Source organism: Olea europaea, chromosome 5 (genome assembly GCF_002742605.1).
Source record: "Olea europaea var. sylvestris chromosome 5, O_europaea_v1, whole genome shotgun sequence".
In the NCBI taxonomy this organism is placed as follows: domain Eukaryota; kingdom Viridiplantae; phylum Streptophyta; class Magnoliopsida; order Lamiales; family Oleaceae; genus Olea; species Olea europaea.
The window spans coordinates 11,734,964-11,748,187 of NC_036241.1; the positions used below are offsets into that span (position 1 = coordinate 11,734,964).

Genomic DNA, 13,224 nt, shown 5'->3' on the forward strand with positions numbered 1-13,224 from the left:
CATTAACATTGAAGATGCTCTCGAAGATGATCGTTCTAAGAATCAAATGTTAGGGACCATTCAAACAATGTAGAGGAGAAAGGAATTTCATATAATCTAATCAACATATAGTAGGAAGAAGGAAAATGTGACACTAAGGATGTGTTTTGGTACGCTTCGGACAAGTCTAAACTGTACAATTGACAATATTTTAACTTCTTAACAAAAATGTATCTGAATCAACTAAATTACTGACTTGCATCTAATTGAAGATTAGGAAGGGGCCTGTTTATAAATTATAATGAATTAAATTACTTGCACATTGAAAATTTACAGATGCAGTGTTGACATATGTTAAGGGGGATTTTCCCTGTACATATAGCAAAGATCGATGGTGCTATTTGTACACAGTGATTTACATGACGTAGTACGATATGATTGAATCAAATTATCGCAAACTATATAAAAAAAAATAACTCCCCACTCTTTTTTTAACAAACCATCTGTATGTAAATCATTATGTAACTTCATTATCTACTAGTAACATTATTCAGCAAAGTTATAGACAAACAATATGCATAAACACGCAACAAATATGAACTATGTAATGTAAACTTTCATAAAATTGATACAGTTATCGAATATAAAACGTTAAATGAGTTTAATGTTACAAAACCTCAGATACCAAACATGACTAAACGGGTTTAATTAACAAGTTATTACCATTATCCAGATAATTAAATTTGTGCTCTACCAGTTACAAGACAGAATTTGGAACAAAGCAAAATTTGTTGCCACCATAATCCAAGTATATCAACAGGCGAAGAGACTCACATGGTGCAAGGAAGCATATGGAGGTACTAGCACAAAAACATTTACCGAACTTCTCCATCCTCACCAAGCTCCATCTCCTTGTGCTCCTCGGCATCACTACTCCTATAAGAATGTTTCCGATCCCTCCTGTGTCTTTTGTGTTGGCTCTCGGAATCTGTGTCTGAAGTCTGCGTAAAAGAAAATAGTCTCTTTAGAACGAAAATACGTATACATATAAAAAGAAAAATTCCTTTTTCCTACCATCACACAAAGGTGGAGTATTCATTCATACTTAAAGAAAAATCACAAACAAAGGGGGTGACACACAATGTAAAACTATGATTCAAGAAAAAATTAACCAAACCAAAAGACTGGATTTAAAAGATTAAGCCCTTGTTTGAGCCACATTATTTTCATAAAAATGCATTTTTGAATAGTGTAATGATGGGAAATTTGTCGTTAAAAAATAAGAAAAAGTTCTTCATTTGCATGTAATAGTATTTTATTGAAAAATGTGTGGTTGAACGATGTCAAATCACTGTTTAATAATGTATTTTTTCCAAATAATGTGGATCAAACAGGCCTAAAAGAGATCAGTTCCACAACTTGTGTATATTCAAAGTCAATAGCATGATACCTGCTTTGATTTTTTGTGCTCGACACTACGTCTGTGGGGATTAAACCAGTCTTTCTCATTGTCATCAAAAGAATCCCTATGCCGCTTCCCATGTTTCTTATCTTTGTCTCTTCCTGACCTTCTACGCTCTTCCAAACTGTAAGACTCACTTTCATCACTTTCTGTTCCATCTTTCTTAACTCTATCTCTCACCTTTCTGTTATCAACTCCTTTCTCTCTACTTTTCTTCTCCCTTTCCTTCCGCTTCTCCTTGTCCTTTCTCTCTTTTTCCTTTTTGGCCTGCAAACAATACATTTTGGTCCTTGAATTGAATGATCAGTTCAATATTAAAAATCCTAATATTGACATTATTTTTCCATTTTGAAACTTAAGATTGCACTTGGTGCACCGGATTAGACTGTACAAGGGAATAAAGCATAACATTATTTAGAGGAGATGGTACTAGGTGGATACTATCAAGGGGTGGATAAAGTTGGACAGTATTCCCAAGTTTTCATTTAAAATAGTGGGCCCAAATGCATCTCTTCCCCCGTATTATTTAATTTGGTTAGCTGAAGAAGGTGCAAATAACTTTCTTTTTAATGAAAAACTAAAGAATACTATCCACCCTAATATGTAGTACCATCTACTCTAGTCCACTGTGCCAAATACAACCTAGTTGTATAATTGAAGATAAATAGATCAGAAATTCTTCCAAGACCAAATTGATGCAACGGAAAGTTTGAAATGTACTACTAGTGATTCCATAGGGGGTCATTTAATACCTTTTCCTCCTTCCGCTTCCGCTCCTTCTCTTTTGACTTCTCTTTCAGTTCTGCTATCACTTCATCAAAGATTTCCTGGAAAAAGCCTTCATCACCTGTGAACCTATCGACAGCATACAGATCAGACTCGTAGGTTGAAGCTTTAGGGAGGAAACGGGGGAGCTCAAAACCATAAAAGCATATGAAGCAGATACACATTAATTGTAACTTACAATGCAACCTCCATCTGTGAAATTTTAAGCAAATGTACAACGATGTCTCATCATTAATAATCACATTACAGGGAAGGAAAAAGGAAAGAAAGTCTGAAACCATTACAGAGCTTTGTAATAATGACCTATATTTGTGTTACAGATAAATATTGTAGAGATCCTTAAAATAATTGTTGAAATGCCTTTACCTATCTTCAACGAGTGATTTGCAATCCTCCCATCTTGAAGATGCAGTAATTTCCTGCTTAATCACAAAAAAATAATTATATTAAAGATAAAGAATTAATAAATTTGTGAAATGGAAGAATTTGTATTGAAAATCAAAAACAGCTTCATATACCTTTGAAGAATATAAAAAATCATATAAATCGTCTGCTAGACGTTTACGCTTTTTAGCTTCTTTTTCCTCTTTCTCCTTGGCTCTTTCTAGTAATTCATCAAATATAAGCTGTCACGAGGCAATGCACACATTAGCTTTGCAAAGACGCAAACAATGGAAATCAAAATAAATGTAAAAGTAGGAATATATGCAAGGCAAGCAAGATGTTAACCAGGTTCAGATTATAAAGAGTAATTCAAGGATTAGTTGATTTATAATTTAATTTAAGATCAGTGTCAAATTAAATCATTCAATTACTACATCAAATTGCCTAAAATGATACAGAAGAGTAGCCCGTATGCCAAGAGGTAGAAAATCACCAAGGGGAGCTAACTGAGCACAGTAGCACATGCCTAGCAGGAAGAACCATAAGAAAGTACCCCTACTGGCGTCGCCTGACAGTAAAGATTGATGGGATTTTAAGATTTATACTCCGGTTTAGAGGTTCTTCCCATTGACTTACCTTCTACATAGCTCGATATCGAGAGCAATGTAGCATGAGAAGAAACACACAGAAGAAAAAAAAAACGAGGATTCAGAACAACTATTGATAAACAAAGTATCTTTCATCAACAGCATAAATGTTGAATAGTTACTCCAGCTGATTCAATTTTAAAAATGAACTGTTTCAACTGTTTTTTTACCGGTGGAGAAACTCATTATATGATCAGAATATAATTACTGCCCAGCCTGAGCATTGTCACATATCATTTTTGGCAGGAGACAGGCAGTGGGTGTGTGTGTGTATTAATTTTTAAAAATCAACGAAAAAAGAAAGGAAGAAAAAGCTGGGAAATAGTTGACTTGGCTCTGGAAAGACCCGAAACTCTAATAACCTCTCTTTAGATTTAAAACAGAAAACTGAATTCAATACGCATTACAAAATAAAGATATATATATATACATATATATATATATATATATAAACACATATATATATATGTATATATATATGTATGTATGTAAGTGTGTGTGTGTGTGTGTATTAATTTTTAAAAATCAACGAAAAAAGAAAGGAAGAAAAAGGTGGGAAATAGTTGACTTGGCTCTGGAAAGACCCGAAACTCTAATAACCTCTCTTTAGATTTAAAACAGAAAACTGAATTCAATAAAAGACAATCTAGAAGCTACGAATTAGTTTGTACTAAGAATTCTCATCTTCGCAACGATGAGAGGTAATTAAAACAGAATCAGACGTAAAATACTGGAGGCAGGCCAGGCTAAACCTCCAAGTAAAAGGAAACAAATTTCAACTTTCTTTAAGGGACAACCTACCTCCACATGTAATGGAGGTATCCCCTCCCTTACAAGTCCAATCCTCCCAAGTGATGAAACTAAACACAAAAATATGGTAGAAATGGAGTTCATCGGGAGGGTAAATTCTGGACATTTATGCAGAATAATCCAGAAAATCACTATTCCAAAATACATTCTCCCCTAAAACCTCATTAAAATGGAGTCCAAAGAAGGTTAAATAAACTGTGATTGACAATTTGTCAATGCAACAAAACATATAATGCAAATGAGTTTGAACAAACTAGAACTTAAACTAAGCACTTAACAGTAGATATTTCCTCAACATATGTCATATGTGATTTAAATCTTCATTATTCACCCAAAGGATTTAGAATAAGAAGAAAACCTCCGACTCTCCTACTTTCACCAGTTGGTGGAAGAAACTGTTTGCACTAAGACGAAGATTGAAGCATATTTCTCTGGGATTTTGCATAGGTCAATTTTTTTATTTTATTAATTTTTGAAAAGGGCATTCTGTTTGAAAATGTCCTTCAATGACAGAATATCTCCTAATGCATAACTTGCATACCCGTAAGTTAATATCTGATATTCCTGGCGAGCTAATGTCCTCAAGAATTGCAGCCTTGAAGTCTTCAAGAGTCGAGGTGGATGACAAGGAAATCTGAAAGAAGGAAATATTGGGCATATTGATTGAAAAAAAAGGCACCACATAAGGATAAAAGGATGACAACAAGTACCTTTTTCATCTTTATTTCATCTTTTATCTGCAACTTATCATCATCGTACTGCAATTGATGTGAAAATGAAAGTTAAGTATGCATGGCATGTATCAACAACTAAACGATAAAAGAATGAAAGAAAAGCAAGAATAACTAATCCTTTGGCTAAATATACTGCATGGCCTCCTTCCAAAGGAGGGTACCCTCAGCAATCAAAGCATAATAACTTAAAGATGCACGTGGGGTAATTGATATTCAAAAGATGTATTGCGTGAGTTGTCATTACATCTATACATATGAAACTAGTACTAAAAGATATTCTTTCAATCCACAAATAATGGGAACGAGAACCAGTGTCAGTGCACACATACATAGAGAATTAATTTCACTTGGTGGAATATACTTCCTTAGTCTACGATAGACAGGGTGAGGACAAAGTTCATCCGTCCATCCAGATACTGATCGAGTAGATTCTATTAACCAGATCCATGCAGAATAATATAAAGAGATCATGTATCCAGAAATTTAATGAAGGATTAAATCTATTGACCATAACATTACAGAACACATAAAGCAGATCAAATATGAATATTTTTATTACAAATTGTTTGCAAACAAATCGAGTAATTATCTTTTATCTTATATTTTTCTGCTGTATCATTAAATTATTATACTTTAACTTTTAGTTATAGATGAGCTTATGAGACTCAGTGAGATTTCTCGGAGCATGCTATTCATAATGACATACTTTTAGTTTGTGAGACAAGGAGGGTTATAACTTGTAAGTTAGAACTTTGAGCAAATACTAAGAAAACTAAAGGTTTTAAGTTAAGTTGAACTAAGATGAAAGACAGAGGCTTCTTTGGTCTTGCGGATAAGAACAATAGTGGAGTCAAGTAGAGAATCATATCGTCCTAAATGGTAAGTGTTTTAAGTATCAAGGTTCAATTATTAACACTAAAGGAAGACTTGAAGAGGATGCAATGTATAGGATTACAGTTGGTTAGACAAAGTGGAAAAGTACTAGAAGGATACTATGTGATATGAGGTTACTTATAAGGTTAAAAGGAAAGTTATGTATAGCGGTTATTTAATCTGCTGTGTGCTATGGTACTAAATATCGGGGCATTAGAAGGAAAAATGTCAATGAGAAGGACAGCAAACATCAGGATGTTAATAGGGACATGTGGCCATACTAGAATAGATAATAGAAAAAAATAAAAAGTACGTCATAAAGTTGGGGCATATTTTATGTAGACCTAATAAAGCTCCTGTCCAAAGGAAAACGCTGCCATCAATTGGCAGCGCTTGGTATTTTGCTGAAGATGAGTAATTTGAAAACTCCCAACATAATTGTAACATGTAAAAGTTTGCTTTTTCTAACTAGAAAGCATCCTTCAGCTATGAACTCTCGTCTTTCTGTGTTCAGCTTAGCTTACATTCATATTATCCTCATAATATTTTTCCCATTTAAAGTATTTCTCTTTCCCTCTCTCTTATATTCTATGAACTCCCATCTGTCTATGTGCAGCTTAGCTTTATTCATGATATCACATTTGAGTGCAGCATGACTAAAAAAGTTTGGGATACAGTAAAGAGGAGCTATCTTGATGTTTCTTACTCTTTACAAGTATAGGAATTGATATAGTGTTTCCAACTGCATCAATGTGGTCGGCCTCCTGCTGAAAACTACAATGAACTTAATTATAACATAACTTCTGCAGCCGATATTGAGAAACAAAGAAAGTGTATTGCTGAAGATCAGGTATTAATGTTTCGGGCAGCCCTTGACCACAACTTGGATCAAGTTAGTAGTCGAATTCTGGCTACCTCTCCTCTACCAAGTCTCGAAGAGACCTATTTACTGAGGCAAGTTCCTATAGGGGCGTATGCTATCTCTGAGACTTCAACTTTGGCTATCCTGAAGAATAGATCACGACCAGCTAGTTTAGCCCCTTCTATAAGCCTGCACCTACTAGGGCACTACCACAACACTACACGCACAATTGATATTTGTTGGAAACTACATAATGATCTGGAGTGGTTAAAAGATAAGCAAGTTGAAAAGAAGAAATCTGCTCAGATTGCTACCACTGATGCCTCTCTGTCTTTTGCTTCTCATGCATCTCAAGTAACCCCTCATAAATGACAATCTAACCAAGCTGATGATTGAATTGGTAGAGAGGGGGAGGTTTTTACTACTTGGAGTTGCAATTAAAGTCGAGCATCATTTTTGAAGTAGTAGGCAGTTCTATACTTTGCCATCCAAGTTGGGCATGACTGACATTGCTGCACCAACATGAATCCACATTTGGCATATTTCAAACATATTTTAATTTGAAATAAGAAAAACTATGTGAAAGTATTGGCCATCTGTAGCCCTAAACGCAAGCAATACGTTCCTGTAGCACATAATTTTCCAACATATAAAATGCCACCAGTAAAAGTGAGTTCATAACGAGCTATGTAGAGCTTGAGCTTCTGAGTAACTGATAGGTGAAAATCAAATTTCAGCAACATGGTAAGGAGATCATCAACCAGGAATCAAGATAACATGTTCCCAGCCTCTATACACCATAGGTTAGATGAATACTTAACTTTCAAGAAACATATCCATATAGCCAACAGTTAGATGAAATAGATAACTTTGTGTACCTGCTTTCCAAGGTCCTCTATGACATCTTCGAATAGATCTTTAGCTGTAGAGCCAGAGGTATTTGAAGAGACCTCCAGATATGCAGGTGAATCTTTAACCTGAAACCATGATGTAAGTTCAGATACAATGTACAGCAACTTCTATGTCCAAACAGTTCCCGTGAGAAAAACAAAAATAACCTTTATGCAATAGTCACGCCAATGAGTTTTGGCGGAGAGTATGCCATTAGCAACATGCTCATGCATCAGCTTCCGGAATTCATCACGATTTTTTCGCTCTGCCTTCCTCATTTCCTCCTAGTTTTAGCATAAGTGCACAAGAGAGAGGTGAGTATGAAGAACCAAACTCAAAAGAAATTTCGTTAGAACCACAGAAAAATCTCACTAAGTTACCATTCGTAATTTTCTTTGTTCCTCCTCTTCTTTCTCTAAATCACGTATGTATTCCTGACACATGCCAGTCCAATTACAGTAATTACAAATATGATCACAGTAATAGTGAAACGACAGTTAAATACAGTTAACAGAATTAAAAGAACAACTAATACTTGAAAAATTTCCAAGCGTTCAATTTTTTCAAGGCGAGAGCATCTTTCATCAGCTTCTAAGCGATCTTGAACTTTTCGCCACTGGCTGCTTGCCTGAACAGAAAGGTAATCCATAAGCAAAACTATGATCTTCATATGAAAAATTTGAGGACTTACAAGAAAGTTAGAATCCCTCAACAAAAGATACCTTGATAAAGTCGCACGATTTCAAAAATTCTATATATTCAACTCTATGGTGTTTGTGCTCCTCCAAAGCCTTAGCCCGCTCCTAACCAAAATTGCAATACGAGAAAAGAAAGAAACAGGTTTTTCAAAGCGTAAATAAATTTGTGATGCAACCAAAAGCGGTCACTTTTTTAAACAAATGCCCACAAACAAGAAGTACTCGTCTTTGGTCATCAGCTGTCGGTACCTCCCATGGATCAAATCTAGATAAATTGCATGCACATAATTGAAAGGCAAAGAGAGAAAAAAAATATTAATCTCTCTCTCCAACCCTGGAAGTCCCCCCAACCTGCAGCCTCCAACCTCCCTACCACCAAAACCCCAGCAGCAGGCATCTCACCCCCACCGCAGTTGAATTATATATATGATCATTGGGCAGACCCTTTATTACAAAATTGTGGTGATTTCTTGATATTGGGTCAGTTTGTGCTGATTTATTGAAGACAGACAGAGTGGGAAATCTGAAAATGAAAATTGGGGACTAATTTTTCTATTTTTCTTTATTTTGAAATTTCATTTGAGGCAAGATTCGCTCAAGGATTCGATTGGGGGTTCGGCATTTCATTTCTTCAGATGCTGGGCCCTCTGATGCTGGACTTGTGGTAGTGAGATTCCAAGTTGTTGCAGTCAGTTGTGGTACAGGGTTGTAGTGGTGCGGGTAGGAGTGACTACAGTGGTGGTGGTGGGGCTGCAGGGGGGACAGGTTGGTGGCAGGTGGGAAAGGCATGTGCAATTATCTGATTAAATTGTCTAGAGTCTCAAGCAAGATAGGTTTAAATTGGAATTTAACCAGCACAGGCAGTAGTAGTAATTAAATTCCCCAACCTCCACCCCCAAACCCCAGCAGGGAATAAATTTCCCTCTTCTAGGATAAAGCAGAGGGAAAAATAGCAACCCAGTTCAATTTGAATAAAAATGCCATCCCCAGTATAAGAGAAATGAAAAATTACATGTACATTTATTATCCACGTTTTAAAAATCATATCAATAAGAACCAAAAAAACGTGTATCATTTAGAGAGAGAGAAAAAAAAAAAAAAAAAACAAACAAACAAACAAACATTTTTTATAAGAAATTGAGTAGCATCTCCAAGATCTTTTGAAAATTTTAAGAAATTTTGGTTCAAAAGCCAATATTTTATGTGATAAATGAAATATTACATGTACATTTATTATCCACGTTTTAAAAATCGTATCAATAAGAACGAAAAAAACGTGTATCATTTAGAAAAAAACATTTTTTTTAATAAGAAATTGAGTATCATCTCCAAGGTCTTTCAAAAATTTTAAGAAATTTTGGTTCAAAAGCCAATATTTTGTGTGATTTTTGCAACAAATGAAGGAAGCAGACCAGTTCAACAAAATGAAATTGAACACTGAAATTCAATATCCAAGCATATCCAGGCCAGCTTTTCCCCTCAATATCCACTACCTTTTTCCCAAGTTCCTCCATAAAGTCTTTAAGGAGGTCCTCACGATCCTTAGCTCGTTCAACAGCTTTGAAACGTTCATCATTTTCGAAAATAGATATTGCTTTGCTGCGAGAATTATGAACACTTCAATAAGATTGTCAACATGTTAAAACATGTAAAATGCAGACCTCACTAAACATCAAATATTCTAACAAAACATTATCATCTGATATTCAACAGCAACAATAAGAAAAGGGGGAAGAAGAAGGACCTCCATCTTATTGATGATGTCAGATCTTTAGACTCCTGTAAACAAAAGGGAAGCAAATAAATTATTTAAGAAAATTAGAAATTCCTTGTGTGTGAAATTCATTCAGAAGCTCACAAAAAAGAAAATAATAACAATAATAATAGTATGCAGCAGCAATTTAACGTACTTCTAACATTTTTTTGAAATCTTCCCGTGCTTTTTTCTGCCTAGCACGCCTCTCTTCAGCTTCCTGTTTTTTCTTCTGTCCCATAAACTGAACATAGATCACAAATATTCTTAATCAAGCACCAGAATGAATACCAGTTGAACAATCGATGATCAACAAATTACAAGCAGAAATTTAATTCCATTGAAGAGGGGTACTGAGCAGGAGCTTTACCTCATTGAAAGCTTGTTTTCGCTCTCCAAGGGTTCTTAGAGCACCATATCTTCGATCATTTATTATTGCTCTCATGGCCTGATTGAATTCATTAATCGTGTAAAAAAGTTTTACTTAATCAATAAATATGTACATGGGAAGCAGCAAACCTGATCCCAAGTCCAGTCAGGCCCAACATTTGCTGTTTCCAGAAGAACTTTAAATGCATTCTTCGCCTCCTGAAGAAAAAACCCAGAAAGGAAGGAATTTTTGTGAGTACTTATCCTAACTGTTCATGCCATCTCCAACTAGATTTCCCAATCAAATTCAAAGAACTAATTATACAAAAAGAAATAGAACTAATCTACGTTACCAGTTTACTTTCATAGACTATAGGTCCCTGCTCTTCATTTTTCTCTTCTGGTACATTAATGCTTCCACTTCCAGAAATTCCTTCACTTTCCATTGCTTCCTGTAAATGCTTCTAGCAGATTAGTTTGCAGTAGATTATACATGGCACGAATGCATCTGCCTACTGTTTTATATAAACATAACAAGAAAAAAAGCCAGGATGCACCTCTATGTTCCCTGGAGAAGTTGCATCTGCAGTAGAAGTTGGAGCATCCTGAGATGGCGTATTATCAGAGGTTCTACTGCAAGGATCATTGAAAGTAAACTAAGATTACTGCTAATTACAATAATATAATGTCCACAATATACAAAACAAAAACATTCAATACATTGGCGTGTTGGCCTGAGTAGTCACAGCTGTGTCAGAGACAGCAGTTACTGTTGTAGCCTCAGAAGTCGTTTGCAGTCCAGTTGCATCTGCTTTCTCAGAAGCAAATTCCAGAGGTATGCCTGATGACCCAGAAGTCACTGGGCATTGTGGATTAACTGCAAGTGAAACTGGAATTGGAATTGATTCAACATTATCAGCTGGGAAAGGTGAATTATTTGCATTGTGGTTTGATGCTTTGACCCCAGAAACAGCTACATCAGCTGAAGAATTAGAATTTACATCCTTTACTGTTGGTGTTCCTTCATATGAATCCACTTTTGCTCTTTTTCGAGCCAACTGTCATTCATGTATACAAATCAAGATCAGATAAACCTCCAAAAAGGGATGGTACGTCTTTTTTTTTTTTCTTTTTTCTTTTTTGGTACTATTATATGACTACTATTAGGCTTGTTGGCCTTAAGCTACCTGTAGTTCATCTGGAATTGCCCATTTTGATTTTTTGGTAACATTATTATAGTAAAACCTGTAATATTCATAAACACAAAGAGGATGAGTGATTGTTCATGGCTTCGAAAACTGCACTATAAACAATTTAACCTATTAAACAAAACACTAATTTACCCACTTTCTTCCCTCAGGAGTTGTGAATTCTCTCCAGTCAGTAGATGCATCTGCCCTCTGTCATAATACAAATACAAACTAATTAAGTGGCAAGTGAAAAAAGAAGTCCAAAAATGAAAATTAGTCATTTCCTAAGCTTCAAATGCCAAGGAAAGGACTTGTATTCCATGACTAGAGAGGAAATGAGAGGAGGGAAGGGAGGGGAGGATGACAACAATTTATAAGAGCTTCACAAAGATAAGGTTCATATTTTTTACTTGTCTTCTTCATTAAATATGGTATTCAATGAATCAGTATGAGGCATACTTGCATATGACATCCGCACCCAAGTCCATGTATAATAAAACAAAGCAACTGATAATATCTGCCCTCTAAATAATATGCTTTTAAAATGGTCTGCACAACAAAGAAGTCACATCATGGAAACTAACACCTAAATAATAAAATCGTCTGTGCATCAAAGAAGTTACATCATGGAAACTTTTTTGCTTACATCTAATGCATAATTGAAACTAATAAAAATAACTGAGATACAATCACTATCTTTTTCCTGTTGTTTTAGACAAAGTTGCAAACTCGTAAGGGAAGGTGGGCTGACAAAGTTACGGACCCACTAGAGAAGACAAACCGCTTATAATTTTATTTTTTATTTTTTATAAGACAAACCGCTTAGAATAATATGGCTCAATAACAACTGGCAGTATCAAACAAAAATTGATTTGAATCTTAGAGCAAACCATTACAGATCAAAACACACGGGAGTTGTGAGCCAGAAGATGATGAGGATAACTATTATTATGAAGTTAAAAATGTTAAGGGGCAATATATTGTAAACTGGGCCAAAGAACTATATTGGCTCTTGAAGAATCTTACATTGTATGAAGAAGAAAGGGGGATCCTGGGGCCACCAAAATTAGGCATAAAATTACTTGAAATCGGCACATGATGCTGATGCTGTGGCGGGACAGACGTAAAATTATTTGGCTGGAAATTTGGTGGCGGAATTGGCTGTGGTTGTGGCAGGACATGTCCTCCCAGCCCAGGTCTTTCAGGTGGTGGTGGCACTGGTTGAGGGAACTGGCTATGTGAAGGGTGAGAGGGCATCCCCACGTTTGAAAGTCCAACGGGCTGAAACTGTTGAGATGGCACTGGAAGATATGGCTGTGGTGGTGGTGGAACCACCGGTCGAAACTGAAACAATAGTGTGTTTAGCAGAATTGTTTGTTTAGATTCTAATGCTAAATCTTTATATATGACCTCAAAAGAATTAGAAGCAGATAAACCTTACTTGCATTGAGATGGGCGGCACAGGACTTGGGGTAGGACCAATAGGACTGATCATACGAGGCCGAAATGGCTTTTCACCAACATCCATATAAACAGAAAACCACAGAACATCCAAAGGCTATATAAGTTCATAATTATTCATAAATCACAAAAACAAATTTCTCTTAGTGTGTGTGATGGAGATACTCTGACTTAACTATGGAATTCACAGAATGAGTTGAGAAAAACAACTATAAGGAAACGTCAAAAAATTGAGACTGTAAGCAGGAACATAAGAAAAATAAGTAGGAAGTTATAACCATGATGCAATGCTAAAAGAACAAGATATCACAAAATTCAGTTCCAA

The 13,224-nt window shown here is 35.5% G+C and overlaps 1 protein-coding gene across 1 annotated transcript; it reads right to left on the reverse strand.

The window, feature by feature from the left end:
• Positions 1-573: 573 nt before the first annotated feature.
• LOC111394234 (pre-mRNA-processing protein 40A-like) lies at positions 574-13,023 on the reverse strand. The gene is made up of 26 exons (XM_023019993.1): positions 12,880-13,023; positions 12,465-12,782; positions 12,329-12,380; positions 11,917-11,987; positions 11,596-11,648; positions 11,436-11,493; positions 10,969-11,306; positions 10,806-10,881; positions 10,602-10,700; positions 10,399-10,467; positions 10,250-10,327; positions 10,037-10,123; positions 9,871-9,905; positions 9,620-9,725; positions 8,151-8,231; positions 7,964-8,056; positions 7,809-7,862; positions 7,596-7,712; positions 7,416-7,514; positions 4,779-4,826; positions 4,610-4,702; positions 2,746-2,853; positions 2,594-2,646; positions 2,194-2,296; positions 1,430-1,708; positions 574-980 (listed from the first exon to the last, which is right to left on the reverse strand). Exons 1-26 carry the CDS (start codon positions 12,964-12,966, stop codon positions 855-857), a joined length of 2,781 nt encoding a protein of 926 aa, XP_022875761.1. The 5' UTR covers positions 12,967-13,023; the 3' UTR covers positions 574-854.
• Positions 13,024-13,224: the final 201 nt, after the last annotated feature.